General features: G+C 42.5%; 1 protein-coding gene across 3 annotated transcripts in view; it reads right to left on the reverse strand.

Moving 5' to 3' along the window:
• The window catches only part of LOC134348193 (acyl-coenzyme A thioesterase 9, mitochondrial-like), an 87,358-nt gene that overhangs the window by 54,146 nt on the left and 17,393 nt on the right, over positions 1 to 15,819 (reverse strand). For 2 of the 3 annotated variants that reach the window (XM_063051195.1, XM_063051197.1), the window contains 4 exons: positions 9,491 to 9,536; positions 4,687 to 4,857; positions 4,554 to 4,591; positions 75 to 155 (listed from right to left, as the gene is read on the reverse strand). In XM_063051195.1, the coding sequence (XP_062907265.1) occupies positions 75 to 155; positions 4,554 to 4,591; positions 4,687 to 4,857; positions 9,491 to 9,536 (336 nt within the window). The remainder of the gene's footprint in view (positions 1 to 74; positions 156 to 4,553; positions 4,592 to 4,686; positions 4,858 to 9,490; positions 9,537 to 15,819) is intronic. The other variant, XM_063051196.1, reaches the window with a different exon arrangement.

Below are 15,819 nucleotides of genomic sequence, written 5' to 3' on the forward strand. Positions count from 1 at the left end.
CAGAAAGTGTTCTGGGATAAAAAGATTATTGTGTACCCCAGATGACTTGCACATTGAGAAAAATGTAAATATACCTATTTCATCAACAAGTGCCGTCACAATTGAAAAAGGGCTTCGTGGAGAATCGGTTTTGACATGAGTATAACTAATTAAAACTGCAAAACAAGGAAGAATAAGTTATTTACACCAAACTGATGACTTTTCAATAATTAGTTATATCAAGCTAAACTGATATGATAGTTCATAACAGGACTTGGTTTTTTATCATTTGCAATTGATCTTCTGCAGCCTTCTTTTTTATCTTTCACACTTCCTTCAAAGACCCAGCTCCGCCCCACCTCCAATGTGTTTTCTCATCCCATATCCACACTTCATCTGAATCCATTCTCCCAGGTTTCCCATCTTCCAAACTACAACCTGCAGGGAGCAGTAGACTCGTTCCAATATGTCAGAGGTATGCCCCTGTTCACTATTGGTTGTATCAACAGGAGGCACTGCCTCAAGAAGGCAAGATTTATCTTCAAAGATCCCCACCATCTGGTCTGTGTTAGCTTCTCCCAGCTACCAGGTAGGAAGTGCAGAAGCCTGAAGTCCACACCACCAGGTTCAAGAATAGCTACTTCACTTCACTATTCAGTTCCTCAACCAACCGGCATAACCCTAAATCACTACCTCAGTGTAATAACACTAGGAGCACTTTGAACCCTTTGCACTAAAATTCATGTATTTTTGTTCTAATTGTCCACCTTCTTATAAAAATTGTGTTTAAGTTGTGTTTTGTGAATGCTGTTTATATGAGGTTATGTCTCTGTGATGCTGCTGCACATTGGTCATTGTACCTGTGTGTTAATGTACTGGTGTTAGAATGTCAGTGAGCCCTGTAGAATTTTCTCTGTTTCTGCATATATATGACCTAAAACGTGATCAGATCTTCACGCAAGTCCAAAAACTAGATAAAGAGAACCCAATTAAAACATTATATTTATTTATTTATTTATTGAGAAAAATGATCCAATATTACATGTTTTTGTTGGAAAAAGTATGTGACTAATGCCCTCTACAAAAGCTTTTTGGAGTCAGGTGTTCCAAACAATGAGATGAGATTGGAGGTGTGGGTTGTAGAGGTGTCCTGCCTTATAAAAAAGACACACAAAGTCAGGTTACTGACAGAGCCTGCTCCTCTCAAGAAAGATCTGTTTACATGCACCATGCCTTGATCAAAACAACTTCCAGAGAATTTTAGAAGAATTGTAGAGATGCGTGAAGCTGGACAAGGCTACAAAAGCATTTCAAAAATCCCAAGTGTTCATCAGCCCACAGCAAGAGAAACGGCCTACAACTGGAGGAAATTCAGTACTGTTGCAACTCTCCCTAGAAATGGGTATCCTGCAAAGATCACACCAAGAACACAATGTGCAATGGTGAAGGAGGTGAAAAAGAAACCAAGAGGAACAGCAAAAGACCTGCAAAAATTTCTAGAACTTGCTAAAATCTCTGAAAAAAAGCACTGAACAAGACTGGTGCTCATTGAAGGGCAAAGCATTGAAAACTGTTGGTCTCCAAAAAAAAACATTTCTGCATGTCTCAAGTTTGCAAAAGACCACCTGGATGTTCCACAACACTTCTGGGACAATGTTCTGTGCACAGACGAGACAAAAGTTGAACTTTTTGGCAGGAATGCACACTGTGATGTTTGGAGGGAAAAGGACACTGCACATCAACACTAAAACCTCATCCCACTGTGAAGCATGGTGGAAGCAGCATCATGGTTTGGAGCTGCTTTGCTGCCTCAGGGCCTACACAGTTGCAATCATTGAGGAACAATGAATTCAAAATGGTATCAAGATATTTTACAGACAAATGTCAGGATAGCAGTCCATCACCTGAAGCTTAATAGAAGTTGGATGATGCAACAAGACAATGATCCGAAAGACAAGAGTAAATCAGCAACAGAATGGTTTAAAAAGAAGAAAATCAGTGTTTTGAAATTGCCAAGTCAAAGCCCTAACCTTAATCCTATAGAAAAGTTGTGGAAGGACCAGAAGCAAGCAGTTCATGCAAGGAAGCCAACCTACATCCCAGAGTTAAAGTAGTTTTGTAAGGAGAAATGGCCTAAAATTCCTCCAAGCTGATGCACAGGTCTATCAATGGTTACTGGAAATGTTTGGTTGAAGTGATTGCTGTACAACAGGGTCATACTACTGAAAGCAAAGGTTCACATACTTTTTCCAACAAATACATGCAATATTCTATAATTTTTCTCAATAAATAAATAAACAAGTATAATGTTTTCAAGCAACACACATCAAAGTTGCTGGTGAACGCAGCAGGCCAGTCAACATCTCTAGGAAGAGGTACAGTCGACATTTCAGGCCGAGACCCTTCGTCAGGACCCTTTCAGGCCGATGTTTTTCTGTTATTTATTTAATTGAGTTCTCTTTATTTAGATTTAGGACTGACGTGAAGATCTGATCACATTTTAGGTCATATTTATGCAGAAATCTAGAAAATTCTACAGGGTTCACAAACTTTCTAGCACCACTGTATATTCTCTAACAGGATACAATCTGATAGCTCTCCAACAAATAACACATTTAACCGTAGCTCTTCTCCCCCTCTCAAAAATTCAACTATCAGTATTTTTCCCTTCTGTACTACTACTTATGGAATGATCTGTCTGGACAGCGTGCAAACAAAAAGCTTTTTGCTACATCTCATTATCAAAGATCATAAGATATAGGAGCAGAATTAGGCCATTTGGCCCATCGAGTCTGCTCCGCATGTGACGATAATAAACCAATTAACAGGACCAAGTGATCAAGGCTAACCTTCAAAATATTGTTTGCTCTTTTCTACTCAATTCTCCCCTCGGATCACAAAACTTCCTTCATTGTTTCTCTCCTTCCATGACAATCCCAGACTGTCATTACTCAGCCATTGGTTCATCCCAGAATTGACACCTTTACATGTCTATAATGACCAAATTGTGGTGCTTATTCCAGATTAGCATCCCCTAACACATTGCTCAGTCCACTTCTAAGCTTAAGAATTTTAAAAATGACTACAATGGACAGGAAAGCAAGCTTATAATAGCACTGTGGCGTATGAAGACAGAAATTCATGTACAGTTCAGCACAGTTCCCCCCCCCCCCATCGCTTTATGATTAAAGATTATGTCACAATCTTTATGACTGAGTGGCTAAGTTTAGCTCCAATGCCATAGTTACATTTGCTGACTGTTCGCCAACTCTCTTAGAAGTTTGTGCAGATTCAGCATGCATTCTAAAACTTTAACAAACTTCTATAGATGCACAGTGCAGAGTATCCTGATTGGTTGTACCATGATCTGCTATGAAAATGCCAACGCCCAGTAACAGAAAAGCCAACAAAAAGTGGTGAACATAGCCCAGTCCATTGAGCACATCTACAAAGTGTACTGCCACAAAAAGGCAGGTCTATGATCAAGGACCCCAACCATGCAGGCCATGCTCTCTTCTAGCTGCTGCCAACATGGAGCCTCAAGTCCCACATCACCAGGTTCAGGAATCATTAGTACACTACAACCATCAGACTCCCGAACCAGTGTGACAACTTCTCTCACCTCAACTCTGAACTGATTCAATAATCTATGGGTTCACTTTCAAGGACTCTACAACACGTTTTCAGTAGTATTCATTTACTTTAATTTTACTCTGCACAGTCTGACTTTGGTTATTTGTCAGTCTCCATAAGTAATTTTACATTGATTCTGTTGTATTTCTCCATTCTATCATAAATGCCTGAAAGAAAATGAATCTCAAGGTAGTATTTGGAGATATATGCGTACTTTGATAATAAATTTACTTCGATCTATGTTATCTTCATTATACATCTCAGTACTTGCTTGAAAATGCCATCAGTTTCATGCTCTGTATTTCCAAGCAAATTCATGACCAATGAGATACTGCATATTGTTCATTCAAGCTCTGATGATGATTTTCCAACTGCACTCTAATATCAGGTTCCTCATGGAGTCTAGCAGCAATCCAACAATCAGCAGCAATGCTATCTTTTCATCTGTTGGGGTCAGAAAGTACGACTTCATTTACATTGCTCTGAGGGGTTGGTTTTGAGTTTTCAAGTGTCCAAGTGACTTCTTTTAATTAAAACAAATTTATAATTGTTTTATTTATTTCTAAAGTTCTTTGAATATTTTTAACCATTTCTGAATGGCAGTGACATTAAATATTCTATACCCTTTGCATCTCTCAAAGCTTTGGGTGGCTGGGGAAGGGAGGTTCTTAGCTAACTGTTAATTACTTTATCCAGCGGTTTTATGACTGAAGCATGTTTTAGATTTACATTATGCAAGGACCTTGCCATTTTGCCTCCAGATAGTTCAACATACGTAATGCCTCTACTTGAATGCACATCACTGGTAAACTTGATCTACTTGTCCTGCCCCATCAACTTCACCACACTTATAGACATTTCACTCAAATCTTTTCAGTTCACCACTTGGTCAAGCAAAACAAAGCTTGATCTTATAAAGTTATCAAAAGTCTGAGCTTTACCTCCAAATGAATCAAGGTCCTCAAGGATCCTGCCAAATCTATTGAGGAAAAATTAACTATGTAATTTGTCAAGTTTGATCTCAGTATTGAAAGGCAAATATAAAGTAAAGGTATTATTAGTGGATTGCTGTACCTTACTAAGTTATGTACATTTAAGTACTGTTCTCTTAAGACAGGACGGCTTCCCAATGGTAGGTAAGTCTCCAGATAACTGTCCTTCATGCGGCGACATGGTAAGCTGTCCTGGCTTTCAACTAGTAAAGAATTTAATGAAGCTCTTTCCTTTGCTGACTTGAGATGATCACTGGAAGAGAAAAGTAGAACCGTGAACTGTAAACAGGGTAATGTAGCTGCAAGAACAGCGCAAGAATCCAGACATCATAGAACACAGAAAAGCACATGAACCGATCCTCTAGCCCACTAAGTCTGGCGGACCATGATGTCAACCTATCGAATCCCATCTGCCTGAACACAGCCCATATCCTTTGACTCCCTGCCTGTTCAGTTGCATGCCTAAATACCCCTTAAATATTGCACTCATTCCAGGCACCTACTATCCTCTGTGTAAAAACAAAAGTGAAACTTGCCATGCACATCTCCTTTAAATTTTCCACTTCTTACCTTAATATTGCCTCTAATTTGACATTTCCAGCCTGGGAAAAAGACCATCTACCCTGCCTATACCTCTCATATTATATACACTTCTGTCAGGTTGCTCCTTAGCCACCACTGCTCCAGAGAAGAGTCCAAGCTTATCCAATTCTCCTTACAATATCCTGGCATACCTTTCTTTCACCCTCTCCAGAAGCTCCCACTCCTTCCTCTATTGTGACAACCAGAACTAGACCGTTTTCCACCAGTAAATGCAAAGAAAAATAATTCAAATGAGTCAAGGGAGGGTGGAAGAAGCATAGCTGTTGAGATATGATAGGGAGGTGAGGATGAAGTCCCAGAAGGGTGGAAAAAAGAGACAAGGCAGGCAGTGGGGTTAAATAAATATGGGTGGCTTCTAAGAGGGGGATGGCAGCACAAGCAACAAGCAAGATGGAACTGGAGACTTAGAGTTCTGAGGCAAATTTCAGGGATAAAGAAAAGGAACTATTCAAGCTGTACTGCCTTTCATTTCTGCCCTTTTAAGTATTACCCACCAAATTTTCAAAACTGCAAACTGAATTATAATCCTGATCACTTCTTCACCTCCAATTTTTAAAAAATGAAGAATGACACAAGGACGATAAAATAAAGGAGCAGAAATGTGCCATTTGGCCCATCACCTATATCATCATGGCTGATGCAATTTTCCTCTAAACTCCAATCTCACTCCACTCTCTCCCTGTATCTCTTCATTTCCTGACCAATCAAGAATCTATCAACCTTTGCCATAAAGACTTGGCTTTGCAGTTGCCTAAGGCAACAAATTCCACAAATTCACCACTCTCTGGCTAAAGGAAGTCCTTTTCATTTGTTATAAAAGGATGTCCCTCTATTTTGAGGCTGTATCCTCTGGTCCAAGACTCTCCCACCACAGGAAAAATCCTCTCCATATGCAGTCTTATCAAAGCCTTTCACCATTTGATAGGTTTCAATGAGATCACCCCTCATTCTTCTGAATTCTAGTGAATACAGGCCCAGAGCCATCAAACGGTCTTCATATGACAAGTATTTCAAAGATAAGGGACCCAAAACTGCTCACAATGCTCTAAGTGAAGCCTAACCAGTGCTTTATAAAGCCTCAACATTACATCCTTGCCTTCATATTCTAGTCCTCTTAAAATTAATGCTATCATCGCTTTTGCCCTCCTCACCACAGACTCGACCTGCAAATTAACCTTTATGAGTCCTTGTGCAGGATTTCCTAAGTCCCTTTGCGCAACAGATTTTTGAATTTTCTCTCCGTTTAGAAAATAGTCTACCCCTTTACTTCTTCTGCCAAAGTGCATGACCTTACACTTCCTGACACTGTACTCCATCTGCCACTTCTGTCCATTCTCCTATTGTGTCTTTCCACAGCCTCTCTACTTGCTCAAAAGCCCCTCCACCTATCTTTGTATTGTCTGCAAACTCTACAACAAAGATATCAAATCTGTCAAAGTCACTGACATGTAACGTAAAAAGAATCAGTCCCAATACAGACCACTATGGAACACCACTAGTTAACAGCAGCCAACACTTTATTCCCGCTCTTTGCCTCCTGCCAATCAGCTATTGCTTTATCCATGTTAGTAGCTTCCCTGTAATACCACGGGCTTGTAACTTGTTAAGCGATGTATGGCATTTTGTCAAAGGCCTTCTGAAAATCCACATACACAATATCAACCAATTATCCTTTGTCGAACCTAAATGTTATTTCTTCAAAGAATTCCAACAGAATTGTCAGGCAAGATTTTCCCTTGAGTAAGCCATGCTCTTTGCAGCCTACTTTATCACGTGCTTTCAAGTGCCCCAAAACCATATCCTTAACAATTGACTCCATTATCTTACCAACACTGAAGTCAGACTAACTGGCCTATAGTTTCCTTTCTTATGCCTCTCTCCCTTGTTGAAGGGTGGAGTGATATTTGCAATTGTCCACTCTTCTGGAACCATTCCAGAATCTAGTGATTCTTCAAAGATAAGTACTAACGCCTCCACAACCTCTTCAGCCACCTCTTTCAGAAACCTGGGGTGTACACCAACTGGTCCAGGTCACCTTCAGACCATTTTAGTTTCCTAAGAACCTTCTCCCCAGTAGTGGCAATTTCACACACTTCTGACCCCTGACACTCTGGAACTTCCACCATACTGCTAGTGTCTTCCACAGTGAAGACTGATGCAAAATATTTAATCAGTTCATCTGCCATTTTTTTGTCCCCATTACTATCTCTCCAGCATTGTTCTCCACCTGTCCGATATGTACTCTCGCCTCTCTTTTATACTTTATGTATTTGAAGAACCTTTGAGTATCTCTTTAATATTATTGGCTAGCTTACTTTCGTATTCAATCTTCACCTTCTTAATGATTTATTTGGTTCCCTTCTGTTGGTTTTTACAAGTTTCCCAATCCACTAACTTCCCACTAAATTTTGGTGGGTGAGGTCCATGCTGGTTCAGGAGCCTGATGGTTGAAGGGTATTTGTTCCTGATCCTAGTGGTATGGGACTTGATTCTCTTGTAGCTCTTTCCCGATGTCAGCACCTAGAAAGTGTCTGTGTACATCCAGTTCATAAACAAAGGATGAATCCAGGAGCAATAGGATGAATCTCTGAAAGAACATTCACCAGGAGGATGCAACCGTTCAAGAAGGTAGTTACTTGAATAACTACTGATGGACAGTCAATGCTGGCAGTGGTATTCATTCCACAAAAAAAAATCGATAAAAATCCTCCTGAGTAGAAGTGAGGAGTTGAAAAAAGTTGCACCCACTTGAACCCAAAGTACATTAACATCTGCTTCCCCAATACAGATAGTTGACAATTCGAATGAGGTCCTGCTAGGAACAGTTGCTTGTTCATCCACAGGCAAAAAGTTAATACTGGTTTGCGTTTAGTTTTCAGCTGAAGTATGACTTGATCAAACATAACAAGCCCATTAAATAAACTGCCAATGGCTGGCAGCCAGAAATGATCTAGTTTCTTAGATCGGGTCTCAGAAGTTTCACTGGGGAAGTGAGGAGGGACAGACAGGTCATGTGTTTGGTTGGCTTTTCAGAAAAAGTGCACACTTCACAGATTACTTTGAAGATGTCCCTCATTGGCACGTTCAGTTCTGAACTGACTTTCCCCTGGAGAGCAGCATGAAAAATTTGCAAGCCAATTATGAGGCGGCAAGGTAGCTTTAGTGTAATGCTATCACATCGTCAGCGACCTGGGTTCAATTTCCCCGCTGTCTGTAGGTAATTTGTCTGCTCTCCCTCTGACTGTGTGGGCTTCCGCTGGGTGCTCCAATTTCCTCTCACATTTCAAATGCCTACGAGTTAGTAGGGTTGTTGGCCAGATGGGTATGATTGGGCTGCACGGTCTCATTGGGCCAGAAGGGCCTGCTACTGTGCTGTATCTCTAAATAAAAAATAAAACAAATTCGCTCTATTTCATGCCCTCTCTTTGCTTTTATGCTGGCTTTGACTTCCCTTGTTAGTCATGGTTGTGTCATCTTTCCTTTAGAATAATTCCTCCTCTTTGGGATGTATATACCCTGTGCTTTCCAAACTGCTTCCAGAAATTCCAGTCATTACTGCTCTGCCGTCATCCCTGCCAGTGGTCTTTTCCAATCAATTTTGGTCAACTCCTCTCTCATGCCTCTGTAGTTCCCTTTACTCCACTGTAAACAGATACTTCTGACTTTAGCTTCTCCTTCACAAATTTCAGGGTAAATTCAATCACATTATGATCATTTTCCCCAAAGGGTTCTTTTACCTTAATCAATTCCGGTTCATTGCACAATACCCAATCCAGAATAGTTGATTCCCCTAGTGGGCTCAACCACAAGCTGCTCTAAAAAGCTATCTCATCGACATCCTAGAAATTTCTCCTCTTGGGATCCAGCATCAACCTGATTTTCCCAATCTCCTGCATACTGAAATCATCCATGACTACTGCAACATTTTCTATTTCCTGTTGTAATTTGTAGTCCACATTCTTTCTACTGCTTGGGGGTCTGTATACAACTCTCATCAGGGTCTTTTTACCCTTGCAGATCCTTAGCTCTACCCACAATGATTCAACACCTTCCAACCCTACATCACCTCTAATGATTTAATTTGATGTTTTTTTAACCAACAGAACTACACATCCTCCTCTGCCTACCTGCCTGTCCTTTTGATACAATGTGTATCCTTGGACATTAAGCTCCCATCTATAATCTTCTTTCAGCCATGATTCAGTGATGCCAACATCACACATGATAATCCAATATCCACTTGACAAGCACCAACCCCCCCCCCCAAAATAACTGAGATGTACCTCCAGTTTTTGGATGCACCAACAATATTTTGCAGTTCCTTGCGTACTGAAACAAGAGAAGATAATTAATAACAAAATATATTTTCATTTCTATTGTGAAATTACTCTTGAAAGATACATTTTGCTATTGCTAAACAGATAACTGAAAAAATGGGTACAATAGCCAAACTCATGACACAAATCCAGAATATCAAAAATTACGTCAAATCTTGAAAATGTATGTGATCAGAGAATTCAAAAATTCAGAAATTCAAACACACTTTTCGCTATTACACAATTGAATATATTTATACAAAGACACACACAAAATGAAACATAACACCATCCATTTTTGACTTTTTTAAAATAATGATACAATTGTAATGGAGGACTTTAGTATGCAAGGGGATTGGGAAAATCAGATTGGTGTCCGATTGCAAGAGAGGGAATTTGTTGAATGCCTACAAGATGGCATGTAAGAGCAGCTTGTGCTTGAGACTGGGGAAAGGCAGTCTTAGATTGGGTGTTGTGTAACAACTCAGATCTTATTAGGGAGCTTAATGCAAAGGAAGCTTTAGGAGGAAGTGATCATAATATCATTGAATTCAGACTACAATTTGAGAGGGAGAAGCACAAGTCACATATATGGGCATCACAATGGAATAAAGGGAATTACAGAGGCATGAGAGGGGAGCTTGCCCCGGTGGATTGGAGGAGGATACTGGCAGGGATGATGGCAGAACAGATAGGGCTGAAGTTTCTAGAAATAGTTCACAAAGCTAAGGATAGATATGTCCCATAGAAGAAGTTGTCTCAAATGGCAGAGGTAGGTAACTGTGGCTGAGAAAGGAAGTTAAGTCTGCATAAAAGCCAAGGAAAGGGCATGAAAGGTAGCAAAAGTGAGTGGGAAGTTGGATGATTGGGAAGTTTTTAAAATCAAACAAAAGGCAAGTAAAAAACCCTTTAGAAGGTGTGACGAGAATACACATAAAATTAAGATGTTTGCTGGCCTAGGTTAGCATCAGTGACATCAGCAAGTGGTCTGCCACCTGCCCTCAGGGGAAGGAGAGATAAGGAACAATGGAGCAGCGTCTGGAGATGTGTAATGAAGGAACGGGGGAGAGAGAGCTGTCTGGAGCGGCTCCCCCCTTTGAACCTTGAACTGTTTGAAGTGATGGACAGGCGATGCCCCAGCAGGGGGATAAAAAGGGACAGGTTCGCTAAGGCAGACACACACGCCACCCGAGGTAACGAGACCCTGGAAGCGGTACGCTTCTCATGAGTCGGTGGGAAGTACCAGACAACGGCCAGGGTGGAAAGGTACGATCAGCGGGAACCCGGTGTGTGTCCGCCCTTGCCTGGGTGCCGGGTTCACTGCAGAGGATCGACCGCATCTGGAGGAGGGGTCACAGTCGGTGACCTCAGGTGACATCACCAAGGACCCGCCCAAAAGCTGCTTGTGAGCCATCTCGCCGGTCTGTGAGTGAAGCCGTGTCTGAATGATCAGTTGTTCCTGTTCCCTCTCTCTCTCTCTCCCCCCACGTTGTCCATCGCCATGGCAACGATTACTGCGAACTGAACTACTAAACTGGACTGAACTTTGAGTCACTTTGAAATTTGGTCATTTACCCCTAGACAACGATAGAGTTTGATTGATGCTGTTATCTTAATTCTGTGCACATGTGTGTTTATCATTGCTGAACTGTTGCATTTATTATCCTTTCGATTACTGTGTTGCTTGTTTCTTTAATAAAACTTTCTTAGTTCTAGTAATCCAGACTCCAACTGAGTGATCCATTTCTGCTGGTTTGGCAACCCAGTTACGGGGTACGTAACAAAGGGAAAAGATGAAATGTGAGGGTAAACTAGCCAATAATTTAAAGCATGATGCCAAAAGTTTTTTCAGTTACATAAAGAGTAAAAGGGAGGTGAGAGTTGATTTTGAACCACTGGAAAATGATGCTGGTGAGGTAGTAATGGGAAACAAAGGAATGGCACATGAACCTAATGGGTACTTTACATCTGTCTTCACTGTGGAAGACACTAGCAGTGTGCAAGAGTTCCATGAGTGTCAGGGAGCAGGAGTGAGTGCCATTGCTATTACAAAGGAAAAGGTGTTAGGCAAACTCAAAGGCCTTAAGGTCGATGTCACCTGGACCAGATGGACTACATTCCAGAGTCCTGAGAGGGGTTGCTGAAGAGATAACGGATGCATTGGTCATGATCTTTCAAGAATCACTTTTCTTGCATGGTCCCAGAGGACTAGAAGATTGCAAAGGTCACCCCACTCTTTAAGAAGAGAGGAAGGCAAAACAAAATAAATTATAATCCAGTTAGCCTAACCTCAGTGGTTGGGAAAGTGTTGGAGTCTATCATTAAGGATGATGTTTTGAGGTATTTGGAGACCAATGACAAACTAAGTCAGCATGGTTTCTATAAAGGGAAACCATGCCTGACAAATCTGTTAAGAGATCTTTGAGGAAGTAACAAGCAGGGTTGACAAAGGACAGGTAATGGATGTCATTTGTTTGAATTTTCAGAAGGCATTTGATATGGTGCCACACTAGGCTGTTTAACAAGATAAAATCCCATGGCATAACAAGAAAGATACTGGCATGGACAGAGGAATGGCTGACAGGCAGGAGGCAGCCAGTGGAAACAAAAGGGATCTTTTCTGGTTGGCTGCCAGTAACTAGTGGTGCTCCTCAGTTGTCAGTATTGGCATCGCTACTTTTCACATTGTTTGTCAATGGTTTGGATAATGGAATTGATGGCTTTGTGGAAAAGTTTGAGGATGATACAAAGATAAATGGAGGGGTAGGTACTGCTGAGGAAGCAATACGATTGCAGAAGGACTTAGACAAATTGGAAGAATGGGCAAAGAAATGGCAGATGGAATACAGTGTTGGGAAATGTATGATAATGCATTTTGGTAAAAGGAACAATAGTGCAGCCTATTATCTAAATGGGGAGAAGGTTCAAACATCAGGGAGTGCAAAGGGACTTAGGAATCCTCGTGCAAAGTTCCCATAAGGTTAACTTACAGATCAAGTCTGCGGTAAAGAAAGTAAATGCAATGTGGCATTTATTTCAAGAGGAATAGAATACAAAAGCAAGAAGATAATGCTGAGACTTTATAAGGCACTAGTCGGGCCGTACTTCAAGTATTGTCAACAGTTTTGGGCCCCATATCTTAAAACCGATGTGTTGTCATTGGAGAGGGTCCAGAGGAAGTTCACGAGGATTACTCCAGGAATGACAGGGTTAACATATGAAGGGTGTCTGGCAGCTTTGGGCCTTTACTCACCGGAATTTAGAAGAATGCATTGGGATCTTATTGAAACCTACCGATTGTTGAAAGGACTAGGTAGGGTGGATTGTGGAGAGGATGTTTCCTATGGCACAGCCTCACAGTTGAGGGGCGACCTTCTAGGTAAGGAAGAATTTTTTTTAGCTAGAAATTGATGAAGCTGTGGAATGCTCTGCCACAGACTGCAGTGGAGGCCAAGTCTGTGGGTATATTGTCATGTGTGACGCCAAGCAGAGCTACCGGACAGATGATGCTAATGAGAGAGATAACGGAAGACAATGAAGAAACATTCAAAATGCTAATAAGAGAGAGAAGAGAGATTAACGAGAAAGAAACACAATTCAGATATTGACAGACCGTTTGCTTTGAACCTGAACTGTTTGAAGTTTGATGGCCAGGTGATACCCCAGCAGGGGGATAAAAAGCAACATACATCAAAGTTGCTGGTGAACGCAGCAGGCCAGGCAGCATCTCTAGGAAGAGGTACAGTCGACGTTTCAGGTCGAGACCCTTCGACAGGACTAACTGAAGGAAGAGTTAGTAAGAGATTTGAAAGTGGGAGGGGGAGGGGGAGATCCAAAATAATAGAAGACGGGAGGGGGAGGGATGGAGCCGAGAGCTGGACAGGTGATTGGCAAAGGGGATATGAGAGGATCATGGGACAGGAGGTCCGGGGAGAAAGACGGGGGGTGGGGGGGGGGGGAAATAAGGCATGACACGCCACGAGACCCTGGAAAGAGCAGTGTGCCCTCACAAGTTGGTGGGAGTTTGGAGGACCGGTTCACGGGAATTGGTCAGAGGCTCACAAGGTGTAAAGGTACGATCGGTGGGAACCTGGGGTGTGTGTCCACCCTTGCCTGGGTGCCGGGTTCACCGCGGAAGAACGAACGTATCCGGAACAGAGGGGTCACAGTCGATGACCACAGTGGGATCAGAAGACATCAAAAGGTCTGCACGAAACCAACTGCATCTCTCACTCTCTCTCCCCGCCCCCCCCCCAACGGTACAACAACAGCAATTACTTCGAACTGCACTAAACTGAACTGAACTTGCTTCACATAAGACTGATCGTTTTACCCCTAGACTGCGATAGAGCTTGGTTGATTCCTATACCCATTTCTGTGTATATGTGTGTATTATCATTGCTAACCTGTTACATTTATATCCTTGCGATTAGTGCACTATATTATTTCTTTAATAAAACTTTATTTAGTTCCTAGTAATCACAGACTCCAACAAGCATTCCATTTCTGCTGGTTTGGCAACCCAGTTACGGGGTACAGTCGGGATTTTGAACGCCAAAATTGGGACTGGGTAAATTAATTGGGTTAAATTCCCAAAAGAAAAAAAAGGGCAAACAGCAGAAATGGAGATTGAGGAATTTCTAAAGGTACCAAGCTTGGAGGCATTAGAGGATGCCAGGAAATCAGAATTGGCGACTGTTGCAAAGCAGTTGAATCTTTTTAAGGGGAAGCCGACAATGAGGAGAGCGGAGATGCACAGAGCTATCATTGAGCATTATGTATCTAAAGGTGTGTTTCCCCAAGGGGAGCTGGAGGTGGTGTCTATGAGCAAACCTGGTGGGGAGGCAGTGCAGCTGCAGATGGAAAAATTAAGGCTCGAGCATGAGTTCCAAGTAAAGCCATTAGAACAGGAAGAGAAGCAGCTAGAACGGGAAGAGAGAGAAGCAGAAGGAAAGGGAGTTTGAGCTGGAGAAGTTAAGGATAGTGCTCGAGAGGGGCCAAATGTCGAACCAAGGTGGAGGGTTCAGGGCGACCCAAGAGGTTAGGTTGGTTCCCCCATTTGAGGAGGCCGATGTTGATCGGTACTTTCTACATTTCGAAAAAGTCGCTGCAAGTCAGGACTGGCCGAGGGATAAGTGGGCTGTTTTGCTTCAGAGCGTGCTGAAAGGGAAGGCTCAACAAGCTTACTCGGCATTGTCTGCAGAAGATGCCCAGTGGTATGATGTGGTGAAAGAGGCTATACTCAGGATTTATGAGTTGGTCCCGGAGGCATACCGGCAGAGGTTCCGGAATGTGAGGCAGCAGTGGGGCTGCATGTATTCAGAGTTTGCCCGTGAGATGCAGATGTATTGTGAGCGTTGGTGCGTCTCAAAAGGGGTCACTGGGGATTATGACAGACTGCTACAGCTAATACTGATTGAGCAATTTAAAGATTGTGTCCCAGAAGGTATGAGGCCCTATCTAGATGAGAAAGAGGCAGAAACCTTAGCCGCAACTGCTAAGTCAGCGGATGAGTACGCGTTAACACACAAAGCAAAGTTTACCCCGAGTAAGAGCTACCAGATGGGTAGTCGAGAGGGCGGAGAAAGTCCGCCGGAAAAGTCAGAAAGTAAGCCGGGGACTAGTGAGAAGGATAAAGAAGACCAGGAGCAGTTTGGTAGGAAGTCTCCTGGGGTCATATGCTATAATTGTGGGAAAGCCGGTCACTTTGCGTCCAGGTGCTTCGCCCCAAAGAAGGAAACGGGGAAAGGAAAAACGATGACTCCAACTGGCTGTATTGAGCTGGCAAACAAACCGCTAGGGGAGAAGAGGTCTGATAGAGTTCAGGATGGGCACGAGAAGTTTACTTCAGCCGGATTGGTGTCAGTGAAGGAGGGGTCACCCCAGTTCCAGTACGGATCTGGAGAGAGACTGGGGCTTGTCAGTCATTGATCTTAAGGAGGGTATTAGACTTTAGTGCAAAGACTGAGACTGGGGAGGTCAGTGTGATAAAAGGCATTGGGAAAGGGACTGAAGCAGTACCTTTGCACCAGATACGCCTAAAAAGTGACTTGGTCTCCGGACCGGTCACGATAGGGGTAAGGCCCGAATTACCGATGGAAGACGTGGAGGTCTAACTCGGTAATGACCTTGCAGGTGGAGATGTGTACCCAGCAGTAAAGCTGACGAGCAAGCCTGCCAGGACTGAGGACCCCCCCATGGACTCACAGGTTAAACCCGTTTGCACAGTAACTCGGCGCATGTCCAGAAAGGCTGCCGAAGCGAATGTAGATTTAGCTGAGACGTTTTTACCAGCC

The sequence above is a fragment of the Mobula hypostoma genome, chromosome 6, assembly GCF_963921235.1.
Source record: "Mobula hypostoma chromosome 6, sMobHyp1.1, whole genome shotgun sequence".
Taxonomy (NCBI): Eukaryota; Metazoa; Chordata; class Chondrichthyes; order Myliobatiformes; family Myliobatidae; genus Mobula; species Mobula hypostoma.